General features: G+C 44.8%; 1 protein-coding gene across 2 annotated transcripts in view; it reads right to left on the reverse strand.

The window, feature by feature from the left end:
* Positions 1 to 26,022, reverse strand: part of CTNND2 (catenin delta 2) — a 466,576-nt gene that overhangs the window by 199,552 nt on the left and 241,002 nt on the right. For both annotated transcript variants that reach the window (XM_088675087.1, XM_088675086.1), the window contains exon 8: positions 461 to 655. In XM_088675087.1, coding sequence (XP_088531213.1) covers positions 461 to 655 — 195 coding nt within the window. The remainder of the gene's footprint in view (positions 1 to 460; positions 656 to 26,022) is intronic.

Genomic DNA, 26,022 nt, shown 5'->3' on the forward strand with positions numbered 1-26,022 from the left:
AGCCTGTGCATACACATACGAAGTGAGAATGGAACGTATGTTCCATGTCTAATTAATTCCCCCTTCGCCATCCCACCTGTATTAAGCTATCCAGTTGTAAAATGGTCTATTAATCATAGGAGAAAGTCTCCCTGTTCCTTTTTTAGTAATACACATCCTGAGCGAACAAAGGAAGTACAGCAGCCAGGTATGATTTCTAAGCGCCGTCATATGATATTTTGGCTCAAAAAATGAAGAGGTAAGTGTGCAAGAAAAAAACTATGAGAAAGTGTGGGGAATAAAGACATCATTATTATTTTTTGCTGCATTAGTAGCATGCACAGATTTCTGACAGCAGATTCAGTTGCTGTGTTTCTAACAGAACAGCAAAAACGTAGAAATTTATGAATTAAAGCAACATACCTACCCAGACAGGAAGGGGAGGGAGGGTAGATAGAGACTGTAGGTTGTTTTCACCTACCTGTGCTAGTGCGATATGTGCCTGTATGTGCTGGTTGAAGAGGGTCCCCTTGACTCTGGCTGAGATTCCTCATAGGGGGCTTCTGATATACTCTGTCTTCATAAATAGGATCTATGTGGTGCTCTGGAGACTGTAGTGCCCTTAGCTCGGAGCCCAGGTGGCTATGCTGGCTGGTATAAGAAGCCCGGGATCCAGCTGCAACATAAATTGATATGGGAACATTAGAGGGAACACCAAAACCACTTGCAGGGAAACAGCACCCCAAAAAAGCATATTGAAAAACATAAACGCAACAATTTATATCCCAATTACCTTGCAAGCCAAAGAAAGCAGCTAACAATTTTTTGGGGGGGGGCGGTGGCGGTGGAGGTGGTGGTGGAACCTTAAACAAATCAAAACTAACTACGAAAAAACTACAATGTAAGAATAAACATGACAAGGTAGCAATGGCTCAAGTTAGTCACACTCTCTGTCTTTATCCAGCCATCTGTTGCTGCTGCACAATCTGATTTTCTCAAACGTGAGGAAGATTCTTCAGCAATGCCAGAAAACACACACACACACACGTTTCCAAATATATTTGCTTTATCTCAGAGAAGCCTGTCAGCAGATGGGGAAGTAAACATTCAAACAAGTGCCATAATTTGTGCCTACATCTTCAATATTAAACTGAAACCAAGTTACGAATATCAATTATTCTTCAGAATGAACACCAAGAGTTGACCTAGTACATCCTCCCTTTAAACAGGGCAGGATTTTGTGGTTTGTCAGCTGTTTTGTCATGTGCTATATAGACGCCAGATTGTGAGATTTCGTAAAACCGAAATCCCCCCAGGGCACGTATATTAAAGCTATCATTAGGAGATAATGTGCATACTCATGAAAAAATTGGGCTGTATCCAGAATAGAAGAGATTGCAATATAATAAAGGCTCCTGCTGGAGAACAGAAGAGGGAGAAGGTGGTTTTTCTCAAATTTCCCCTTCCCCGCACAACCACCCATGCGGATACCCTACTTACATGTTTTAACTTAAAAAACAAACAAGCATGTTTGGTGCAATTTTTGTATCTTATGCATCACTTCTGGTAACCGAACAGAAGAGTTATTTTCTGTTGAATGAGAGGAAAACTAGGAGTCTCTGTACAGTGGTACCTCGGTTTATGAATACAATTGGTTCCGGAAGTCTGTTCACAAACTGAAGCGAACTTTCCCATTGAAAGTAATGGAAAGTGAATTAATCCGTTCCAGATGGGTCCGCGGTGTTCATAAACCGAAAATTCGTAAACTGAGGTGTTCATAAACCGAGGTTCCACTGTAGTTATGTTGCTACTCCACATTTTAGTCAGCTGAACATACATTGTTTTCCACATGTTACATATGTCAAAAAGGGAGAAAAAGTGCTTTCTCAATAGAGCTACCACAATATTCATACTAGAGCCATGCATAAATAAAAGACTAAAGAAAAGAATTAAAGCTGTGAGGTGCTTGTATTAACAGCCATATCAGTTAAGGTGACCTCACCAATTAACCTCTACCACACAGAACTACTTCACAGCTACAATTTCTTGATATCTTTTTGCAAGCAGATGATGGAATAACGTTCGCAATATGTTGACACCCTGGGGAGCTAAAACAGGAGGAAAAATCCGTACTAGCCCAAGCAAGTGAAAATGTATTTGTAAACATTATGTAGCAGATGGCTAAATTAAGCTTTAAGATGTAACAGGCCATATGGCAAAAACTGGTACACACCTTAAACGCTGTCACCTCTTAGACTCAAACCAACCCAAGATCTGGGCTTGTCAAATGTTAATCATATGGCCCTGTGGTATCTTGTTAAAAACATTGCATTTCAAATGCAGAAGAGATGTATCTTCTGAACAGACACTGGCAAATTCTGGGAATATATTCCTGATTTTGAAAAGGAACCACTGAAACACTGCTTGTACAGTGAATATTCCACTGGCTTAAGGATTTCACCACAAGCAGTGATGCTGCTAGAGGACAGTCCTGCGCTATCCCCTTTCTAGAGCTGCTATATCAGCTGTGTATTATTTGACCCTAGGACCCAGGTGGCACTGTGGGTTAAACCACAGAGTCTAGGGCTTGCTGATCAGAAGGTTGGCGGTTCGAATCCCTGCAACGGGGTGAGCGCCTGTTGCTTGGTCCCAGCTCCTGCCCACCTAGCAGTTCGAAAGCACATCAAAGTGCAAGTAGATAAACAGGGACCGCTCTGGCGGGAAGGTAAACAGTGGTTCCGTGTGCTGCTCTGGTTCGCCAGAAACAGCTTTGTCATGCTGGCCACATGACCTGGAAGCTGTCTGCAGACAAATGCTGGCTCCCTCAGCCTATAGAGCGAGATGAGCGCCGCAACCCCAGAGTCGGACACGACTAGACCCGATGGTCAGGGGCCCCTTTACCTTACCTAGAAGTAAGGGGATGCTCTCCCAGACAGAACAGAAGAAGGCCAAGTGAAGGAACTCTGCAGTTGCATTCCTTAGAAATGCACTAATACTTCCCCATTCTTAAAAAAAGCAAAACATCTCCCTTAATATAATCGTAATTCCTGTATGCACGAAATGGAGGCAATTAGCAGTGTTGAAGCAGAAAATAAATGAGGTGCCTCAGGAGTCTCCTGCAGTCTTAGCACTGGAATCTTATTCCCTACTGTCTGAGTTTTGCAGAGGCAGGGTACTACAAACTTGCACACTGCATGGGGCTCAGCTTCGTTTGCAGCTCATTCCCCAGTATCCTGTAAACTAATGCATTATCCCCTTAATCCTGGTGGTGTTAAGCCCTTGGAAGGCTTCAGATAAAACCCACAAATAGGACTACAATGTACTGGAGTAAGAAATTACACGCACAAACTGTGTAACTTATGCTCTCTAAACAAAACGAAAGCAAACAAAGGGAGGGAAAGGATGGTGCTAACCAGAGAGCTGCCTTTGGGTTCAGTTTGCCAAAGCCTGCCCAGAATTTCACTAAGTACCTTCGGAAGAGACGGGTGACTCATTCTCATAAAGCTCACAAGCTGCTTGGCAGCAAGAGTACCAGGCAGCTTTCTAGACTCCAAAGGACAATGTCCTTCCTCCATGCCAGGATCAAGCATTCCAATCAGGCAAAGCTGGATACAGGGCAGGAGAGATGTCAACTGGTTAATCCAGAGCTGTTTGGGGGCTACAATTCCCATCACCCCTGACCACTGGTCCTGCTAGCTAAAGATGATGGGAGTTGATAGTCCAACAGCTGTTGGAGACCCAAGTTTAGGAAACCCTGGGCTAGCCCTTGTGAACACTTGAGCCATGAACACATCACTTCCCTTTAAAAAAGAAAAGAAAAACAAAAGCAAGGTGTTGGGCAGAGATGCCAGATGGCCAGCTTAGCCCAGGCTTCCTCAGCCTCGGCCCTCCAGATGTTTTTGGCCTACAACTCCCATGATCCCTAGCTAGCAGAGACTACAATGGGAACTGTAGTCTCAAAACATCTGGAGGGCCGAGGTTGAGGAAGCCTGGCCTAGCCTGTTCTAGTGTGCCTTTAAGTGCAGCTTGATATGTAGGAAAGAGCAAACAGCATCATCTGCAGTTCTAGTTACAGGTAGGTAGCCGTGTTGGTCTGAGTCGAAGCAAAATAAAAAAATTCCTTCAAGGAATTTTTTTATTTAGCATCATCTGCAGTTAAAGCAGCCAGTGGAAAAACAGGTGAACCTAATGTGGAGGCATGACTCGCAGCTTGATGGGCTTCTGCTTACTAGCCAAGCTTTTGCATCTTTGCCTGTGCAACCACTTCCTGGGCTTTGAAATCACACGGTTCCAGTCAAAGGGGTTGACAATGGATCACCAAAGTGAGGACATTCATTTAGGATTCTCCCTCTCTTTCCTGTGTGTGTGGGGGGGGGAGGCTCCTTTGCACGGCTCTGCTGGGGATCGGGAGCCCTCCCCATCTCCAGCAAAGTCATCCCCTGTGCTTCCCCCACTTACGCAGGAGCCAGCACTGGGCTGGCAGATTCTTTAACTGCTTGGCTGAGGGGAGTAATTGCACACTCCTCAGCTGAGCAGTAAAAAAATAATGCAGAGGTGGGGAATAAGCCTATCCGCGCCTCATCAATGCGGCTTGTTTCTCCCTCTGCACAGTATATGAGGGCACAGTGGGATGGCGGTTTCACTCAGCGGTATATCACTGGTGAAACTGCCTGCTCCCGAGTCCTTCTGCTAGCAGTGCCTGTTGGAGGGAAATCAGGAATCTTTACTTCTTCCAGCGAGCGTTGCTAGCAGAGAGACTTAGGAGATGTGGCGGTCTCACCAGCGATACACCGCTGAGTACAGCCAACATCTCAGTCTGTTCCTCATACCGGTTCTGGACAATATATTGATATATCGTCAAGGCCTACCCAGTGATCTACCACACCTGCTGCCAGCACAATGAGGAGTAAGCAAGTTTGAAAGGATAACTTCATATACTCAAGATAGGAAATGCTATATTTCAGTATACTGAAAAGGGCCTTTTCAGTATTGGCCCCAACTTGGTGGAACGCTCTCTCACAAGAGACACATTCATTCATTTTCTTACTCTCCCCCCCCCCCAACTGCAATTAAGCTTGAAAATTAAGTTTGCCACACAACTGATGGATGTGAGGTCATAGAATCAGAGAACTGTAGAGTTGGAAGGGACCACGAGGGTCATCTAGCCCAGCCCCCTGCAAAGCATCTGGAGTACAGCTGGAAAGGTGCACAGCCCTAATGCCTTGGATCACCTGGCAAGAGAATGGGACCAAGGGGACTCCTGCTAAAAGAATCTTTAGCAGAGTATTTACCACTGTCCACAGGGTTGTGTTCCCATCAATGCACATACCTGACCATTAGAATTTCCACAAAGGAAAGGTAACTAGCATGGTGCCCCAGAAGGCAGTGTATGTTCAGAAGGGGAAGGGGAACCCCAACAGTTTGAAAAACACTGCCCCCTTTTATTGCAAGAACAGCCAAAAAACACACACAATTATCATGAATATGCAAAGTGAAGAATGTCTGTTTTGGATATTGCATGACACAGGTAGCTCTTTATGATTTCATCCAAATTGGTTCTCTCCAGAAATCACAATTCTGGTCCTTGATGCTTAAAGAACAAAGACTGTTGTTTTTTCCACCCCTCAGCTTCAAACATTTCCTTCTGTTCTTTCAGAACTCTTCAGAATTACTAACAACTTCTAATGCCTTTTAAGTTTTGCAATGGAACAAATCAGGGGAGGGGGGGTGACTTTCAACAGACCAGTCAATGCATTCATGTTTTCTACGACAGCTTTTCTTGTTCAGCAACTGTCCTCATTGTGCTCAGAAGCATTCACCTGCTTATGGAATTTCAGCACCAAAAAATGAAGAAAGAGGCAGGTGGAGGTGAGGAGAAATGAGACTGAGGCCCCAAAATGAAATGAGAGGCTGAGATACACCTAGCCACAGAAACAAGAGTCAGTGCACTCCTGGAAAGGCAATTCTTATTTTTTATCTCAAAGGGCTACATTTGGGCAAAACTGGTGGGGGGACAGGACCAAAACATCTAGGTGACAAGCACACCCCAATCCCTGCTACAAAGAAAGCAAAAGATGAGAACAAAAATTAAAAACTATCACGGCATAGCAGAAAAAAACAACCACCAACCCAATTTTTCACCCATTTATCATGATAAAAAACCGATTTTAGACGAAGAGACAAATAGCTATTTTTTAAAATAACAAACAACTGGACACACAGACAGACACAAATTTCTTTCAATGCAAATGACCACATCTAACTTTATTTTCATTATTAGACTCTAACTCAAAGCTGAGTGCTAAAGCGATAGCATGATGTTACTAGGCAACGATGCCAGGCAACGGCACACAGTCTGGGTGGCTAACTACAGCTCCTTGACAATTCCCAAATTCAAAACAAAATTGTCTGGAACGGAAGTGCCTTTCGAAGCTTTGAATTTTGCCTCAGAGTTTGTTTTTTCTTCTTCAAAAAATAATAATAAAAGAAGCAGAAAGAAGATACGACTGTGTTTATAAGAAAACACACCGACAGCAAAAGTGTTTTCAGGGAGGGACAGCAGAAGGAATAAACATTTCTTTTGCAAAATCTTTTATATTTGCTCTTTCGAGTGGGAGTGGTTTGGTACTTCCAGAGAACCAGACCACACCCCACTCTGGTCTACAGTATAACTAGGGTCACGAGTGGTGCTGGGCTTCTCTCAGTCACAATATCCATAGAGCAGGCACGTCCAACAGGTAGATTGTGATCTACCAGTAGATCACTGGATGTCTGTGGTAGATCACTGCTAGATCACTGGCACCCCTAAAAAAAGCTCATCCAAGCTTTTCCTCCTCCCTAAAAAAAGCTGAACTATGACCTGAAGCCCTAAACAAAAATGGGCCTCCCTCCCTCCTAAAAGAAGCTCAACAAGTTTGACCTAAACCCCCCAAAACAGGGCTTCCCTTCCTTAAAAAAAACTCAACAGCTTTGACCTGAACCCTCCAAAAGGGGGTAGATCACTCCCAGTTTTTAACTCTGTGAGTAGATCAGAGTCTCTTGGGAGGTGGCCACCCCTGCCATAGAGGAATGTGGCTCAAAAGAGGGTAGCTTCTTTTCTGAATACGAGATCTAGGAACAGGCTCGTGTGCACCCTTCCCTTTCTCTTACTCCACCTTTCCTGGTTTTTACCCGGTCAGTTGGGCGGGGTACAAATAATAAAGCAATAATTATTCTTACAATGTTTCACAAGGTCTTTACAATGTTAAATACATGCAACTGTGTTAACCATGGCCGATTATCAAGAAAGACCAAGTTCTGGAAACTAAACTCAAGCCTCCGTTTAAGAGTGCTTTATATCGCAAATGGATATTTGATGCTATTCTGCCACTTGTCATTTTGCACAAGTGTGTTGAGCTTGATGGAGAGGGCCAAGGCCAGGCTGCTTTGTCCCCTCCCTCAGTTACTCTTGTCTCCTGCCTTCCCCCCTCTTTTCCATCCTGGGCATGTGCAGGTACTTCTGTATCAGTGTGTGCACACCTTTTCAAAATCCCACCCCAAAGTATGCAAGAGCAAATTTAACCAGCCTTATATAAACACTTCTCATTAAGGAAAGTGGAGGTTTGCAGTATAATTTCCAGTCAGCATTAAAAACAAACAAAGAAACAAAAAACCAAATACTGAGGCAGTGTTAGAAACTGAGATATGAAAGCTAGGAGCTAAATGGTACCTCAAACCTAGGTTATGGGCGCAGCAGCATAATGTCTAGACACATTTTAATAACAAGAATACAAAGCTGAAAACGAATGAACTGCAGCGAAACTCTTATGTTCTTTTTTCACCTGGTCTAGTCCTCATCTGAAGATGGCAAAAAATAAAGCCATGCTTCCCTTGCCCACCCCAATAATATTCCCTTCTCCAGTCTTCAGAGAGTGGCTGGAAGTGGGGAGGCAGAAAAAGGTTCTCCTTTCCTTCCACTCTGCAAACAAGCCCTGGATTCTGCCTACACCTCCTTTCCTTCATATATCTTTTTGGCACCACAATTAATACATATTACAGGCCTCTACAACTGTTGGCGGAGACACCCACTTTGAGTGTCCAGTTCACAAACCTAAGATGTAAGGGTCCTTCAGTGATCTCACTCCAAAAATTGTTTTGATTTTAAGCATCACTGAGAGTCTGAGGTAGATAACACTTTAACATGGACTACTTAAACCATCATAACTAACTGGCTACTATATTTCAAATTAATGTACTTTTAATGTATATGCTTTTAAACAAGACAACTAAAACCTGAACAAGGCATCTTGGGTTTAAAAAGAAAACAAAGAAAAAGTTTTCAGGTCCTCAATCCACGCACGTTTTACTTGGGAGGAAACTCGGTTGGAATTTACTTCCGAGTAACAGGCAGATCCAGATTGAAAACAACACTTTCCCCCCAAATGGCGCCCAAATTGCTTCTTGTTTCTTATACATTGCATTTTATTGTATTACATTTTGAATTCCTTAACACTGTGGAAAAGACCCTGATGTTGGGAAAGATTGAGGGCACTAGGAGAAGGGGACGACAGAGGACAAGATGGTTGGACAGTGTTCTCGAAGCTACGAACATGAGTTTGACCAAACTGCGGGAGGCAGTGCAAGACAGGAGTGCCTGGCGTGCTATGGTCCGTGGGGTCACGAAGAGTCGGACACGAGTAAACGACTATAAACAACAACAACAACAACAACAACAACAACAACAACAACACTGTAGAGCACAGTGCATTAGAGTTGCTAAACTGACAGAAAAATCATAAAGTGGTTCACCAAGATGCTCAGCAGTTTTCAAATGGACTCTGGATGGGAAGTTTGAAAACCACTGCTCTAGAGATCATTCTGTGTAGTTCTCCTTCTACATCCCACATGTGTGAAATTCCACCCAAGGTTTAATTTCTCCAGTGGAATTAATTACCTGCCCCTGCCCCCTTGAGAGGGAAGGAAGAAAGCAAGAATAGAGCAGAGCCAGGTGCATAGGCCAGTCAGGGCTGGCCGAATTCGGGACGCTTGAGAGTTAAACTCTCCTTACCCAGCCCCTTATTGGAGCCTCCCCTTCTGCACTGAAGATGAGAAAGAAACGCAAAAATCAAACAGGCTATGCATGCTCTCTATCTCTTTCTGCAAGCATTCACTGGATTTCTCCTCCTCTTCTTCTCATCCTCTCCTCTCAGGATGCCCCCCTCCTTTGCAGAGTGTCACTGTCATTTTCAGAATTTGCTCCAGGAGCAGACAAGCCCATTCCTCCAGCAGTTTCAAGGAGGAATGCTGGGTTGGGGACGGGTGGGAGTTCCACAACTCTTTTGAGGAAAGAGCCAGACGAGGCAGTGTGAGCTTTGTTTCCTGTCCGTTTTCAGTGGATGAGACTGATGGGGAAGGGAGGGAGGGAAAAGGTACCCTAAGGGCAGCCAATCCAAGGCCAGCTGAGAGGCAGCACCTATCAATTTGCCTGATGCTGCAGAGATCTCCTGGAAGTCTCATGGGGAGGAATTTCTCCTTCCACACCCTCAGCATCAGGAGTATTGCGCCCAGAGCTCAGAAACTGCCTGCACAAATGAAATTGCCTGTCGCAAAATGCACCTAGAGCAATGGGAGTTTCCAACCCTGTACTGAGGTCTTGAACTAGTATTTAGCTATATAAATCTGAAGTTTGATTGGTGTATGTATGTATATATAATACACAATTCCCATAGCCCCTGTAACTATTAACAGTATAGCCAGGCATGTTACACACACACACACACACACACACACACACACACACACACAATCAACTACAGGAATTCTGATAGAGAGGTCTTGCTCAAAACTTGCAGTCTCAGTCACTTTGTGAGAAGATGGATCTGGTTAAACATAATTTACACGTGCCAATCCCAAGGGTGATGCTGGCCGCTATCCTAAACATCATATATATACTGTGAGGGGGAAAAGTTTTTTATGCCCCTGCTAAATTTGTCTGTTTGCCCTCTGATGAAGAAATGACTGGTCCATAATTTTAATGGTAGGTTTATTGTAGCTGTGAGAGACAGAATAACAACAGGAAAAACCCCAGAAACCCAGAAGACAAAAGTCGGAGATTAATGTGCATTATAATGAGTGAAATAATTATTTGATCCCTTTTCAAAAAATGACTTAGTAGTTGGTGGCAAAACCATTGTTGGCAAAAATTACAGAGATCAGAAGTTTCTTGTAGATGGCCACCAGGTTTGCACACATCTTAGGAGGTATTTTGTCCCACTTCTCTTTGCAGATCCTCTCCAAGTCAGCAAGATTTCAAGGCTGATGTGTAGCTACTTGAACCTTCATCTCCCTCCACAGATTTTTGTTGGGATTAAAGTCTGGAGACTGGCTAGCCCACTCCAGAAACTTAATGTGTTTCTTTTTGAACCACTCCTATGTTGCCTTGGCCATGTGTTTTGGGTCATTCTCATGCTGGAATACCCATCCTCGACCCATTTTCAATGCCCTGGCTGAGGGTAGGAGGTGCTCACCCAAGATTTGACGATACATGGTCCCGTCCATCGTCACTTCAATGCGGTGAAGGTGTCATGTCCCCTTAGCAGAAAAACACCCCCAAAGCGTAATATGTCCCCCTCCATGTTTGACGGTGGGAATGGTGTTTTTGGGGTCGTAGGCAGCATTCCTCCTCCTCCAAACATGGCGAGTTGAGTTGATGCCAAAGAGATCGATTTTGGTCTCATCTGACAACAACACTTTCACCCAGTTCTCCTCTGGGTCATTCAGATGTGCATTGGCAAGCTGCAGACGGGCCGGTACACTACATGTGCTACCTTGAGCAAGGGGACCTTGCAGACTCTGCAAGATCTCAGTCCTTCATGGCGTAGTGTGTTACCAACTGTTTTCATGGTGACTATGGTCCCAGCTGCCCTGAGGTCATTGACAAGGTCGTCCCCCCCAATAGTTCTGGGATGCTTCATCACCATTCTCAAGATCATTGCAACTCCACGAGATGAGATCTTGCATGGAGCCCCAGACCGAGGGACGTTGAGTTATTTTGTGTTTCTTCCATTTGCAAATTATTGCACCAGCTGTTGTCACCTTCTCACCAAGCTGCTTGGCAATAGTCTTGTAGCCCAGTCCAACCTTGTACAGGTCTACAACCTGGCATCCTTGGACAGCTCTTTGGTCTTGGTCATGGTGGCTACTTTGGAATCTGCTGGATTAATTGCTTCTCTAGACAGGTGTCTTTTGCACAGGTACTGTAACGAGCTGGGATTGCAGGTAAGACCTCTCCCTTACAGCAGCTCGTTACAAACAGTGAAGATACAGTGAAGAAACTGTACCAGGTAACCTCACATCTGGCTGGTTGATGGGGCATCAAATACTTATTTCACTCATTATAATGCACATCAACCTCTGGGTTTCTGGGGTTTTTCCTGTTGTTACTCTGTCTCTCGTAGTTACCATTAAAATTATGGGCTGGTCATTTCTTCGTCAGAGGGCAAACAGGCAAATTTAGCAGGGGATCAAATACTTCCCCCCCCTCGCTGTATATTCATGAAGGATAGAACTATCAACAGCTATTAGCCTCCAAAGCTAAACATAGGTTCAACATACAAAGGCTATATCAGATGCTGAGGACAAGTAACATGGTCATCATTGCATTTATGACCTGTGCATAAGCTCCCAGGCATACCTAGTTAACTGCTGCTGGAAGCCAAATGCTGAACTAATGTGGGGCTTATTTTCATCTAGTTTTTATGTAAACACATATAATAACCGGAAAAATATGTAAGGGAAAACCATTCCAGAGCTCACTTTCTGCATACACATTAGCTCAGTTCTACAGAGGAAAGGCACTGAATATGTATGGAGTTGCTCCACATTCACTACAAGCGAAGAAGTCTCTAGGCAGAGCCCATAATGAACTTCTCCTTTTGAAAGATTAATTTTTGGGAATGAATGGATGTGCTCAACCATAGCTAGGTTTCCCGCCCCCTGCAGGTGGAAGTATTCAGCTGGCTGAATCCCAATAAATCCTATGCCCCAAGGAAACATTACAAGCCAGGTCTACAGAATATATGACCCACCAAGCCGAACGTGGCCCACTAACTACTAATTATGGCCCACAGATGCTTGACAAGCCCCATCCTATTTTTCCCAAACAAGCAGGCACTTTATGAAATCTTTGGTGAATTAGTAGATCATGTGCTATACATGCCTGCCAGAAGCTCTAGCAAGACAGTCCAGCAACAGTAGAAGCTTTGGAAAATTGGGCATCATGTTGACTAAAGTGTCCAGAAACCCATTCTTCTATTTAAGGACAGTGGACAGCATCTGTAGAAGCTCCAGAATTATTCGTCTTCTTACCCAACGTATCTGTAACCAATCTCAGAACTGGTCAAACCCACAGAAATAAGCAGAAGGATTAATTTCTTTCATCTGCTACACAGAACTGTTCAGCAGCCATCTTTTGGACCTTTTTCTGCCACTTTCTGAGTGAAAAGGAATGGTCACAACAAAAGGAAGAAGAGTCATTAATGGTATGAAGAAAAGAGAGGCAGCTCTCGTTAGGAGGGATGTATGTGTGAAACAGAGTGTTGCAGTTTGACACCAAGCTGTTCACCTGGGGAGGGGGGAGTGAGTTGGCCTCATCCACAACTCAATTTGCTTCACTGTTTTCCACTGAATCAGACCAAACGGCATGTGGGTTTTCCGTGGACTGCCATTTGTTGTGCTAAAAAGCTTGAGAAAACTTTTGTGATGGACTGATGACTAAATACAAATAAAATCTATGAGAAGGATACACATTTTTTGTGCAGCTTCTTTTCCATGAATGCTTCAACTCATTACCTATTATGAATTCAAAATGTTTTTTAGGGGAACTTTAAACTGATCACCTTCAATTTATATGCAGTCAAGAATCCGAATACAAAAATCAAGTGTAACTTAACACAGTAGTAATTTTCGAGGCAATACAAATCATGTTTCCTATTACATAAAGCCATCTAAAAACCAAATGTTCAGATGACACTTCAGATTTCTGTGTTTTACTAAAACTGCTACTTTTGCTACTTTCTAGGGAAAGCTTCATTAACTTTCAAGGCCACGTTCAGGCCAAAAGAAAACAACATTTTCTTTAGAGATCTACTAATTATTTCCATAAAATGCTGGTTAATAGTTGGAACAGAGGCTTGTGTGGTTCATTTAAAACATAATAGTTGGGATTCTGCAAGTCAATTATCAGTCTTCTTGTATTTCTGGGCAAAGGGGTGCATCCAGCCAAAATATGGGAAAACAAAATCCACAAGTTCCGTAAAATATCACATTACCTATAATGCATGGCCCTGCTACCATTTCAATCCTCATTGATTTCAGAGAAATAATTTAAGGTAATGTTTAGTTCTCACACTGAAACTATGGGATTGGAAGCAAGATCATCAAAATAAAGGACTCTCAAGTCAGTTAATCATATTAGTTTCAGCCAACTGAATTTGTATATGAGTAAGCAAAATAGTTCTGAAAAATACTTTGTACAGTATATAGATTGGGGCTGGGAACCTGTGTTCCTTCAGATGTTGGTGAACTGGAACTCCCATCATTCCTCACTCCTGGTGATGCTGGCTGGGACTACTGGAAACTGGAGGTCATTAATATGTGGAAAGCCACAGGTTCACCATCCATTTTAGAATATGACTTCTACAATGCACAAAGAAGCATTCCTTTGTGTTTGAGGGAGAAGGAGGAATTCCTCTTAAGATGATGCTTGCCCTCAACTGTTTTCATGAAAGGGTGTTAGAGCAGGGGTCCCCAGACTTACCGGGCTGCGGGCCGGAGAGTAGGGGAGTGCACGCGCAGCGGGCCGGAGGGCGGGGGAGTGCGCGCCCGTGCGCATGCGCACACGCACACGGTCGGGAAAAAATCGCCGAAAATCGCTTGTGCGCATGCGTATGGGCCTCCCCCGACCCGGAAGTGCATCGGAAATGACCTCTTCTGGGTCGGGAGAGGCCCATACGCATGCGCACAAAGGATTTTAGGCGATTTTTTGCCGATTTTGAAGACCGCCGCCGCGCCGCGCGCCGTAAGAGCGGGCGACGGCAGCGGGCGGCGGGGGTCGTCGCGGGCCGGATTGGGAGGCTAATTGGGCCGCATCCGGCCCGGGGGCCGTAGTCTGGGGACCCCTGTGTTAGAGGATGGGTAGTGGCCATAGAATCATAGAATCGTAGAGTTGGAAGAGACCACAAGGGCCATCCAGTCCAACCCCCTGGCGAACAGGAAACACCATCAAAGCATTCTTGACATATGCCTGTCAAGCCTCTGCTTAAAGACCATAGAATCATAGAATCATAGAGTTGGCCAGAAGGATGTCTAAACAAAAAAGTATTTGACTGCTGGAAAAATGAAAGCAGAGAGGGGCTAGCCTAGGCTTCCATGGAAAGGAGCTCCACAATATGGGAGCAGCCACCGATAAGGCCCTCTGTCTCTCATGTCCTCATCAAACATGCCTGTGAAGTTGGCAGGACGGAGAGAAAGGTCTCCCCAGAAGATCTTAAAGCCCAAACAGGCTCATATATGGAGATGTTATCCTTCATTTAATCTGGACCCAAGCCGTATAGGGCTGTGTAAGTCACTTTGAATTGTGCCCTGAAACGGACTGGTAGCCAGTGGAGTTTCTTTTGCCCCTGCTGACTAGAGCTGGTCAGCAATCTGGCCACAGCATCTTGGACCTGCTGAAGTTTCCAAACACTTTTCCGAAACAGTGTTAGAAACTGAGACATGAAAGCTAGGAGATAAATGAGACATTAAACCTAGGTTATGGGCGCAGCAGCGTAATGTCTAGGCCATGGGTCAGCAAACTAAGGCCTGTGGGCCGGATCAGGCCCAATTGCCTTCTTTCCCTCTCTCTCACATGGCAGTGGCGCCAGCGCCTCCTCCCTCCTGGCTTCTCCCCGCCCTGCCTAGAAGAGTAAGGGGGCTGGACTTTGTTGGTGCCAGCAGCAGCAGCAGCGCTCGAGCGGCCACCATTTTAAGCAGCCCCTCTCCGGAGCCCTTTCGCACGCCGCTCATTGTTCCTCCGCCACTGCCGCCGCCAGCTTCTGCCGCTTGCAAGACACAGGTAAGCAGCCACCAGGGCTCATGGTGGTCTTGCATCATCCCCCCCCCAAATATAGTCTGGCCCCCCACAAGGTCTGGGGGGGGACAATGGACTGGCCCCCTGCTGAAAAAGTTTGCTGACCCCTGGTCTAGGCACACTTTGTAATAACAAGAATATAAAGCTGAAAATGAACTGCAGCTAAAATATTATGTTCATTTTTCACATGATCTAGTCCGTCCCCTGCCCATCCCCCTAATATTCCTAAGAGGGTCTCTTCTCCAGTCTTCAGAGAGTACAGTAGCTGGAAGTGAGGAGGCAGAGAAAGGTCCCCCTTTTCTTCCACTCTGCAGTTTTAATCTGAAATCTTAGGTATTGCGTCCAGAGCTCAGAAACTGCTCGTCCTAATGAAATTCTGTGTCACAAAATGTGCCTAAAACAATGGGAGTTTCAAACACTGTTCCGCCCCATGTACAGCATGTTACAGTAATGCACAAATGTTTTAACTAAGGCATCTTTAGGAACTAGTTTTAAACATACAAACACACTATTGGCCACCATTGAAACCCTGGCATCTAGGCTCCGGGTTTAATCCAGGAGAAATGTAAAACTAAATAGTCTCTCCACCCAGCACAGCACCACAATGGGGAAGAAAACGGCATCCATATCCGAAGAGCAGAGAGGGAACAATGTCACTTGACACTACCACACTGGCCTTTGGAGGGGCACTAAAATTTGCTCAAGGCAGCCAGACTCAAAATCAGTGGTTTGCTGCAACTTTTGCTGTAGCATGAGAATGGAAGAAAAATTTTCTGTAAGCAGGGAAGCACCTTTACAACTAACCTTATGAGTAAGATTCCTAAAAACTCCTAAGATTTGCCTAGAACACAGCTCAACTGAACTATTTTTGTCTTTTAATTTCTGAGCCAATTTTCCCCATCTGTGCGTCACCCACAAATCTGATTATATTCTGCTCCTTAGCTAAAAGCAGAACTTTACCTCTCATCAAAAGAAAGCCATCACATATTTGCTTTTTCAAATCTCCATCTTCACACTGAGAAAGCAAATGCTAACTTTAATTAAAGCAATCCATCAGCGGTATAGAGGAGACTGGGATCTAAATGACTCTCTCTATTACCTGGCGATGGTTCATATGTATGAGCTCAACAACTGTACTAAGGCAAGAGTCCCAAGAGAACTGCTACCCACACATGATTCAGCCTCCACAAAGGCTATATACCCTGTTTCTCATATTTTAAGACATACCCATAAAATAAGCCATAGCAGGGTTTTTAAGCATTCAAGGAATATAAGCCATACCCCGAAAATAAGACATAGTGATAGGCGCAGCAGCAATGCCGGCCGCGGCAGGAGGAGGAGGAAAAAAATAAGACATCCCTTGAAAATAAGCCATAGTGTGTTTTTTTGAGGAAAAAATAAATATAAGACATGTCTTATAATATGAGAAACACGGTAGCAATCTACCACAGCTACCCGTATGTCTGTCTGGAGGGAGAAATGACTATGCTGCCTCCTTCCCAGTCTTGTCCATGGTAATACTGATAAATAATTTCAGAACTATCGACTGAGTTGGTAAAAAGGTGCATTTCAAAAAAAAAAAAAGATAAAGGACCCCTGACAGTTAAGTCCAGTCGCAAACGACTCTGGGGTTGCGGAGCTCATCTTGCTTTACTGGCCGAGGGAGCCGACGTTTGTCCGCTTCTGCAGACAGTTTTTCTGGGTCATGTGGCCAGCATGACTAAGCTGCTTCTGGCGAAACCAGAGCAGTGCACGGAAACGCCGTTTTTACCTTCTCACTGGAGCGGTACCTATTTATCTACTTGCACTTTGACGTGCTTTCGAACTGCCTAGGTTGGCAGGAGCTGGGACCGAACAACGGGAGCTTACCCCATCATGGGGATTCGTACCGCCGACCTTCCGATTGGCAAGCCATAGGCTCAGTGGTTTAGACCACAGCCCTGAAATGTGCCATCTTCCACTGGTGTAGATGACAGCTTGGTGATAAAGGCTGCCATCAGCAGGGATCCTGTTCTTTTCACAGCTGTATGAGTGGCATAATTTCAACAGCTGCACTTTCCCCAGCAAAAAGACAGAAACAGTGCTTTGGGTGGGGTGGGAGGAATCCAGTACCTGCTGACATGTCACCTATTTTGCAGGTGTTAAAAGGAGTCTGCCAGGTCTGGAAAGGGGCCAGCCGTATAGGGAGTTAACTTCTTTTCGCAAGTATGGAGTGAAAAGAGGACTGTTGCGCTTATGACTAGAGAGCAGGAGTATAACACAAGCGTTTTTAATCTTCCAGCAGAAAAACCTGGCATTGTTCCTCCCTCTCCCCTCCCTTCACAAAACATACCTGTATATAGGCTTGATCTAACACTTGGCGTCAAAAACAAAGGCTTACTTGTTTTCTGTGTTTGCTGCTCTCTCTAGTCCTGTGTACTAAAGGTTTTGTTTATTTCATGTATTTACTGTTCAGTAGACAGGTCTAAAAACAAAAGAAGTTGGCTTACAACATTTATGAAATGCAAGAGGTACAGCTTTAGTATGACAGTGTGCAATTACAATAGAAAATAGGGGGTGAGTCAAATTTGTAACAGAACAGGATATTGGGGGCTGCATCAGAATTGCCACTGAAAATTCAGCTAATCCCATCTTTGATTGTTTCCAGACATTTTTTATTCTGCCAGGTTTTAATTATTATTTTTGGATAACTACCGTGTTTCCCCTTTTTTAAGGCGTAGCCATAAAGTAAGCCATGGCAGGATTTTTAAACATTTGCTAAACATAAGACATACCCCGAAAATAAGACATACCTCCATGCCATGTGGAGAGAGACCGCCGAGCGCCCCAACCAGCCAGCGGGACTCAGAACGCTGGCTGCAGCAGCAGCAGGAGGAAGCCTGCCGGCTCGGTGCCTGGAGCCAGCTGCTGCAGCGACGAGCGCGCAGAGCACCTGAGCCAGCGGTCTTGCCTCCGCCTGGCCCGACCGAGGAGACCTGCCTCCCCGCCTCCCAGAACCAGTGGCTGCAGCATGGAGCGCGTCGAGCGCTCCGCAGGACCCAACGCTTGTAGTGCTCTGTCGGGCCGGGCGGAGCGCCTGAGCCAGCGGCCTCCGCCTGGCCCGGCCGAGGAGACCTGCCTCCCCACCGTCCAGATCCGGTGGCTGCAGCGTGGAGCGCATCGAGCGCTCTGCAAGACCGAGCACTTGGAGCGCTCTGTCGGGCCGGGCGGAGCGCCTGAGCCAGCGGCCTCCGCCTGGCCCGGCCAAGGAGACCTGCCTCCCCACCGCCCAGATCCGGTGGCTGCAGCGTGGAGCGCATTGAGCGCTCCGCAAGACCGAGCGCTTGGAGCGCTCTGTCGGGCTGGGCGGAGCGCCTGAGCCAGCGGCCTCCGCCTGGCCCAGCCAAGGAGACCTGCCTCCCCACCGCCCAGATCCGGCGGCTGCAGCGTGGAGCGCATTGAGCGCTCTGCAAGACCGAGCGCTTGGAGCGCTCTGTCGGGCCGGGCGGAGCGCCTGAGCCAGTGGCCTCCGCCTGGCCGGCCGAGGAGACCTCCCTCCCCACCGCCCAGATCCGGCGGCTGCAGCGTCGGGCGCTCCGCAGGACCGAGCGCTTGGAGCGCTCTGTCGGGCCGGGCGGAGCGCCTGAGCCAGCGGCCTCCGCCTGGCCCGGCCGAGGAGACCTGCCTCCCCACCGTCCAGATCCGGTGGCTGCAGCGTGGAGCGCGTCGAGCGCTCCGCAAGACCAAGCGCTTGGAGCGCTCTGTCGGCCGGGCGGAGTGCCCGAGCCAGCGGTCTCCGCCTGACCCAGCCGAGGAGACCTGCCTCCCCGCCGCCCAGAACCGGCGCAGCGCCAAGCGCTTGGAGCGCCCTGCCGGGCCGGGCGGACCACCTAAGCCAGTTTTTCTTCTTTTTTTCTTCCCTTTTTGTAATGTACAGAAATGCAAACTATAGCTTATCATCATCATTAATTAATGTACAGAAATGTAATGTACAGAAATGCAAACTATATCTTATCATCATCAGGTAATTGAAAAAAAAAGACACCCCACCGAAAATAAGACACCCTGTGTTTTTTTGAGAAAAAAAAGTTGTAAGACGGTGTCTTAAAAAAGGGAAAACACGGTATTAATCCTTCTCATTCCATGCCATTTGAGAGACTGTTGCAGGAATTTTCATTGCTTCTTGGTTTTACTGTATTCAGATGAATATTTAACGTATGTAACCTTTCTGAAGGTCAGAAGGCGACATAAAAGCAATTTTACTGTATAACGCTGAAAAGATTTGCAAATAAATAATTTTAGCCTTACACACAAAAAGCTCTGTTAATAAAAACACATGATAAAACATAGCAAATGGTATGTACTAACTCTGATATCAGTAACAAATAGTTTTTGAGTAAGACTGCACCATGTGAGCTGCATATGAGAATATGGTGCAGGTAAGATGAGAGATAGAGAGAGAGGTATTTACACTTTAGCACATCATTATCTGCCAACAGGTACATTAATTATGAAATAAGCTCTGATCAGAATTTTGAAACAACACACACACACACACACACTAAACACCATGGAAACTGAGAAAGAGGCTCATCACCAAAAAAAATCATCATTATCACTACAGAAATTCAGTGATGTTTTTGGATAATTGTAATCAAATATGTCAACAGATTTGGTAATTCCTTGCCCGGCTCCTAATGCTTAGTTGTATTAGAAATCATGTGTTAGGCAGGCCTAACCTCCCTATATTGTTTTAGATACTTGCTGGAAACTTGTTACGGTATTTCAGCAAGCCTACCAGACAGGCATTTGTTTTCAACTATTACAGACTGAATAGCTATGTTCTGCCACCACTGTTGGATACAATACGCCTCTCAATAGTAGCGGTGGGGAAGAGGGCTGTTGTGCTCTGGAACTGCTTTCAGGCTTCCCTTGAGCATCCAGCTGGACATTGTGGGATCAAGATGCAGGACTTGATGGGCCTTTGGTCCAATCCAGCTGGGCTCTTCATATATTTTTGGATAATTAGTTTATGTGTATTTGTTTTTTTTAAAAAAATAGTTCTGTGTGTTTTAGCTGTGTATTTCATACAATGTTATCATGCACGCTGCTCTCTGACTAAGCCGTATATTTACTTCTACCTAAGATACATCGGGGACGCGGGTGGCGCTGTGGTCCAAACCACAGAGCCTAGGGCTTGCCAATCGGAAGGTCGGCAGTTCGAATCCCCACGATGGGGTGCGCTCCCATTCCTTGGTCCCAGCTCCTGCCAACCTAGCAGTTCAAAAGCATGTCAAAGTGCAAGTAGATAAATAGGTATGCTGGACACATGACCTGGAAAAACTGTCTGCGGACAAATGTCAGCTCCCTCGGCCAGTAAAGCAAGGTAAGTTCAGTCGCAAATGACTCTGCAGTTGCGGCACTCAACTGTCAGGGGTCCTTTACCTTTACCTTTACCTTTAAGATACATCAACAAATAAAATTTGCCCCATATTTTCTTGGCCAGGTTGGAATGCAGAATGATTTTCTGCACATGCACACTCAGGCTGGCTAGGTCACTTTGTAGGTGAAAGTGAGCAACATCATGGGGGAGGGGGTGTTTCTAGGACTAAGGTGAAACTGTGAATCTCCCTTGTTATTTTTGCTATTGGAATGCTGTACACTGTTTAAGTAATATTGTTATATTCATAGTATTGGAATGTGGGTTTTTTTTGGTATGTTGTTGTATTTTTGTTTTGCTGTGTTATTATTGAAATTGTTGCAAACTTGCTTTGAGCATTTTTTTGTGGAAAAGTGGCATATAAAAAAAATGAATGAATGGATCAACATTAGAAGACCTTGTGGCCCATCTAGTCATGCAGACCTATGGGAAACAAGTAAGCAGAACATTGTGCACACCTGTGTTCTTTCAAGCTAATCACTTATTAAACTCTTATTGTGAGCCACATGATGAGACCACTCAACCAAGCAGCCTTTGTTGGAGGAGTAGCTTCTCTCTACTTGAGATCATTTTCTCAACTAGTGCCTGCAAACATTTTATGTAGCTGCTGTTTCCCATCCACACCTAAAGTCTTCTCTTGTTTTCAACAGTGTTTGTTTGGAGAGGAAAGGCAGATCTCCACCATTGCAGTGAGAACTTCAATTCCCAAGAGAAAATACAACAAGGTGCATACTTGTGACTTTCCAAGGCAATAAAGAACTATGGGGGGGAGCCTTCCCCTGAACACTCTCAAAGGAAGCTCATAAAATTCTAAGGCAGCTCCAAACTGAACCACAGACATAATCTATCACTAAAAAATCTCCAAAGGACATAAAGAATGCACTTTCCTTATTATTGCTGGAAAACATGTTTACTGAAAAGCAAATCCCATTGATGAGACTGACTTCAATGTAGGTAAGATTATGTTTACACAGCCTAAGGAAAATGCCACCTGAAAGTGGTCATCACAGAATCAGCTAGTATACATTCCTACAGACAAAAGTAGGAATCCATAGACCTGCTCAAATAGTTCCACAAATAGTTCTTCAAACTTGTGCTCCTTTAAAATAGGACCCCTCAAGCTGGATGACAAAAGATGTCTGAAATGGAAGATCATTGTATAATAGAGTTTGTATTTTGGGGACGGGGCAGGGGAGGGGAAATATTTTCATGTAAACCTAAGTCTGGTATGCTGGCTGAGACCCTACCTGCCTGTGCACTGTCTTGCCAGAGTGGTACATGTCCTGGTTATCTCCTGCCTGGACTACTACATTGTGCTCTACTTGGGGCTGCCAGAATGTGGCAGCTAGACTGGTGACTGGGAGCGACTACCAGGACCACATAACACAGATCCCAAAAGACCTACGTTGGCTCCCAGTACATCTCCAAGCACAATTTAAAAGTCAGCACCAACACTTTAAAGCCCTAAACGGCTTCGGCCCTGTAAATATGAAGGAGCATCTCTGCCCCCTATAGTTCAGCTTGGACACTGAGATCCAGCTCCAAGGGTCTTCTGTGGTTCCCTCACTGTGAGAAGTGAAGCTACAGGGAAACAGGCAGAGGGCCATCTCAGTAGTGGTGCCCACCCTGTGGAACACTCTTGCATCAGATGTCAAGGAGATGAGTAACCTTCAAAAGACATCTGAAGGAAGCCTTGTATAGGGAAGTTTTTTAATGTGGAATGTTTTTTAATGATTTTATATATGTTGGAAGCCACCCTGAGTGGCTGGGGCAACCCAGTCAGTTAGGCGGGGGCAGGGACAATAAAATTATTATTGTTGTTGTTGTTATTTTAGTTATTATTAGTCCTTGGCACAAGTAGCTGTTTGGATCCTGACCGAGAGGCACAAACCCATGCATCCGATGCAGCAAAGTTTAAAACATCAAATCCACTTCACCTGTCCTTTAAAATACACAGTACTGTATTCACAAACTTGTGGAAATGATTACCAATATGGGAATAGTTAAGAGAAAAAAGGGGTCATTTACATAAAAGTACAATTAGGAGAATGTGTACTTTAAAGCCAGTATGTATACTAATTCTTGCCTAAACTGCAGCAGTCTGAACACTAAAAGTATAACCCAGAAATATTAAACACCTGAAAAGCTACCTCCAGTCCAGATCACTTAAAATATTTATTGCAAGAAATATCACGATTATGCAAATGTTCAGGTTAAAAGACGTTTTCTGGCCTCATGTTTACAGAAAGAGTTTCAAAAGGTGTATTTTGAAATCTATTGCTGACAAAAGTTTGAGGTCAGCAACAATTGTTATTGCAGCTAATAGATCTAGGAACAAATCTGTAATATTCCTTTTTCAGACTCCGATGAAGAGAAGATTTTGGCGAGGCAAGAAAAGAAGGCATTACTGGAGATCATGGGAGGGCAGAAGGATAAATGAAATAATGAAGAGCTGTTGCGAGAGTCGGCAAGGCACAATGGAGATGTGCTGGTTAGACTGGGGTTCATATCCCTGCACAGACATGAAACTGACTGGATGTTCCTAACCATCACCATATGGCTGTGTTAAACTAGGGCTGAAGCATGATGTGAACGAATCTGGACTCCTCCCAAACTCCCACTTACCCACTCCACCTACATAGCCAAGGAGGGGTTCAGAAATTTACTCTTTTAGTTAATTACAGCTTCCCCTGTTGTCCAAACACAGAACTATGGTTAAATTGCCTGGGGTTAGCTAAACAAGCCCCAGTTTTAGAAACCACAGTTTGAAGTGAGCTTGTTTAAAACTAAGCACAGTTGTAGTAGACACAGTTTGCTGGACTGGACAACATAGCAGCCAACTCCTAGGGGCTGAGGTCCCTTCGGACATCCCAATAAAATATTTGAGGGGGCCAGGAGCCCTCAAAAGTTGATAGCCATTGCCATTCAAATGGGGCATGTGTGCCAGGTCTTGTTATCTGAGCCCCCCATATATTTTATTCGAGTTGGCACCCCTGCTGGACAACATGATCGTTAACCAGAAAGAGATGAAAAGCCTTCCGAACTCCTCATCTTCTGGAGAGGGGCAGTCCAGGAGGAAGCTAGGCTCTTTCATGTCTTGCTAAACCGTAGTTTGATGTGCTGTTCAAACAGTCAATGTCTCAAACAAAATCTACCTCATATGGTTCCTATGAAATTAAAGTTTCTTTAACTAATTTCCCTTTATGTCTGGATCAGAAAACTGTAATTTAAAGTACCCTCACACACCACTTACGGAAACCGACATGACGAATCAAAAGGATATGTCCAGAATAAGTGGCTACTACTTTCTCATTAGTGTTAAAAATCCTCAGGGGTAGTAGTAATGCTTAGCTTTGTTACTGAAAACAGGGAACAAGGAACAGAGATCTAATTCTTCGAATTAAAAGCAACACTACCAGCCTTTTTTTTAAAAGGTGAACTGTGAAAAACCCTGTTTTTGTTTGTTAAAGGCAGTTTAACATTTCTTTCATTGCACCCCACCCCCACCCCGTTCAAGGTCTGGGTACCATGATTCCAAAGGGTTTAATTGAAGAGATCTGGCAGTGTTTTATATTTAACAAAGGCATCCTTTGATTCAAGAGTTCATTAGTCAGTGGAGTTAAAGAAGTGCTAAGAAACGAAAAACAAAGGCTTGTTCAGTTTCCCTCTCTTGAGATGTCATAATCTATCACAAACAGACAAGACCTGAATTTCTAACGTGTATACATGAAGCAGAAAACCACCTTTGACAAAAACAAAAAACCTAAGAAGCCAAACAAACAACAAAGAAGCCTATTTATTTTCTCCTTTCTCAGAAAATAACTTTCTTGTGCTTGCTGTCACCTCCTTTCCTCCCCCATTTGGGAGGACAAAAACGTTAGTGCTCATGATTACTATGGAAAGGAATGACTTCAAATAGTTTATTGTAGGGCCATGGTCACTGCCCCCATGTCCAGGGTGAGTCAGCTGAACTGCACTCCACCAGCATGAGAAATCCAGGGGTGGAGAGTAGTCGTATTACCCAGTCAATGTACTTTGTTCTGTGGGAAATGCCTCTTTGGCAGAATTTATACTGCTCTGTTCCATCTGGAATTGTTTTTTCTACTTGTTTTATAATTGTAACAGTTTCATCCATTTTTATAACTGTAGATTCTATTGCTTAAACCAGGCATGTCCAAAGTCTGTTTTGGGAGCCTAATCCTGCCCCCCCCCGGGCCGGTCTTATCCAGCCCCTGTGGCAGTTTATTTATTGGGGTCAAATTCTTTAAAAAGCTCAACAACTTTGGTCGGCCCTCACATATGTTCACTTCATCAAATCTGGCCCTCTTTGAAAAAAGTTTGGGCACCCCTGGCTTAAACCCACCCTGGGACCCTATGGTAAAGGCAGATAAGAAATCTTATCAACAAATGAACAGAAATAGGTTCTAAGGCAGTTATAGTTGCAGAAATCAGCTGGGGGAATTGTAAGGCACAGAAACCAACATGAACCCCTGGCTGTCAGTTTGGTTCTTTTAAGGTGGTATGGTACATTTGGGCACACGTTCGCTTCAGTTGCACAGACTCCATATGTATATTTCAGTGACTATACAAATGTGAGTAAGGTCCACCACTCTGTCACCAACATCCATCCAGCTCCAAGGGAGTAATTAAGCTGGAGTGATAGGTTTCAACATTTGATCAATGTTGTGCAACACATCTATTAAGGGTGTGGCTGTTAACAGCTACAGTTTCCCAGAATCTTGGAACCTGAGCAACCATGGAAAGCCCTTGACACAACACGTTAAGCTGAAAAGTTCCTTGTTAATTGAATGACTACATGTTGTTTTTGTTTGTTTGTTTACTGAATTAGATAATGCATGCCATTTTTTTCTTGTTCCAACTTTGAGTAAAGGCTAAGGTTAGACTAGCAAAGCAAGGCATATGATGCACTGTAATTGTTCTGATCAGCTTTAGAAACATACGGTGTGATCATAAGCGCGCTAAAATCAACAGTAACTAGGGTAATAGGATTGTTTCATATTCTACACAGCAATAAACCCTAGTGTGCCACTTAGTAATCAAGGTAGCTGCAGTCAACCCCAATGTTTTACAAACATTTGTCACAGCCACTCCTTACCTAAACATATAAGGTGCAAGAAAGCTCTATAATCACCAGTTTTAGATTATTACACCCAAATAGGGTAGGGTTTGGGGAACATTTGTTCATGCCGGTCTCTGAGAGGATCCCTGCCAGCAGGGGTGTACCTAGGAGTTGTCCCCGGGCTGTTCTTCCACTACTATGGGAGGCCAGGCAAGGAAGGCAGGCTTCTCTGTGTGCCTCAGTAGAGGAACCTAGCTGTTATGGGCCAACCTGTGGGGCCCTCTTCCCAGTCAGCAAGCAGGGTTATTAGAAGTGTGAGTGGGGTGCCCTGCACAGCTTGGAGGAAAGAAAGACAGAGAGATCAGACAGAGTTGTAGTAGGAAAAGGGAAAGGAGGAAGGAGGCAGAAGAGAAAGCAGCGAGTGAAGGAAAGCAAACT

The sequence above is a fragment of the Zootoca vivipara genome, chromosome 8 (assembly GCF_965207765.1).
Source record: "Zootoca vivipara chromosome 8, rZooViv2.hap1.1, whole genome shotgun sequence".
In the NCBI taxonomy this organism is placed as follows: domain Eukaryota; kingdom Metazoa; phylum Chordata; class Lepidosauria; order Squamata; family Lacertidae; genus Zootoca; species Zootoca vivipara.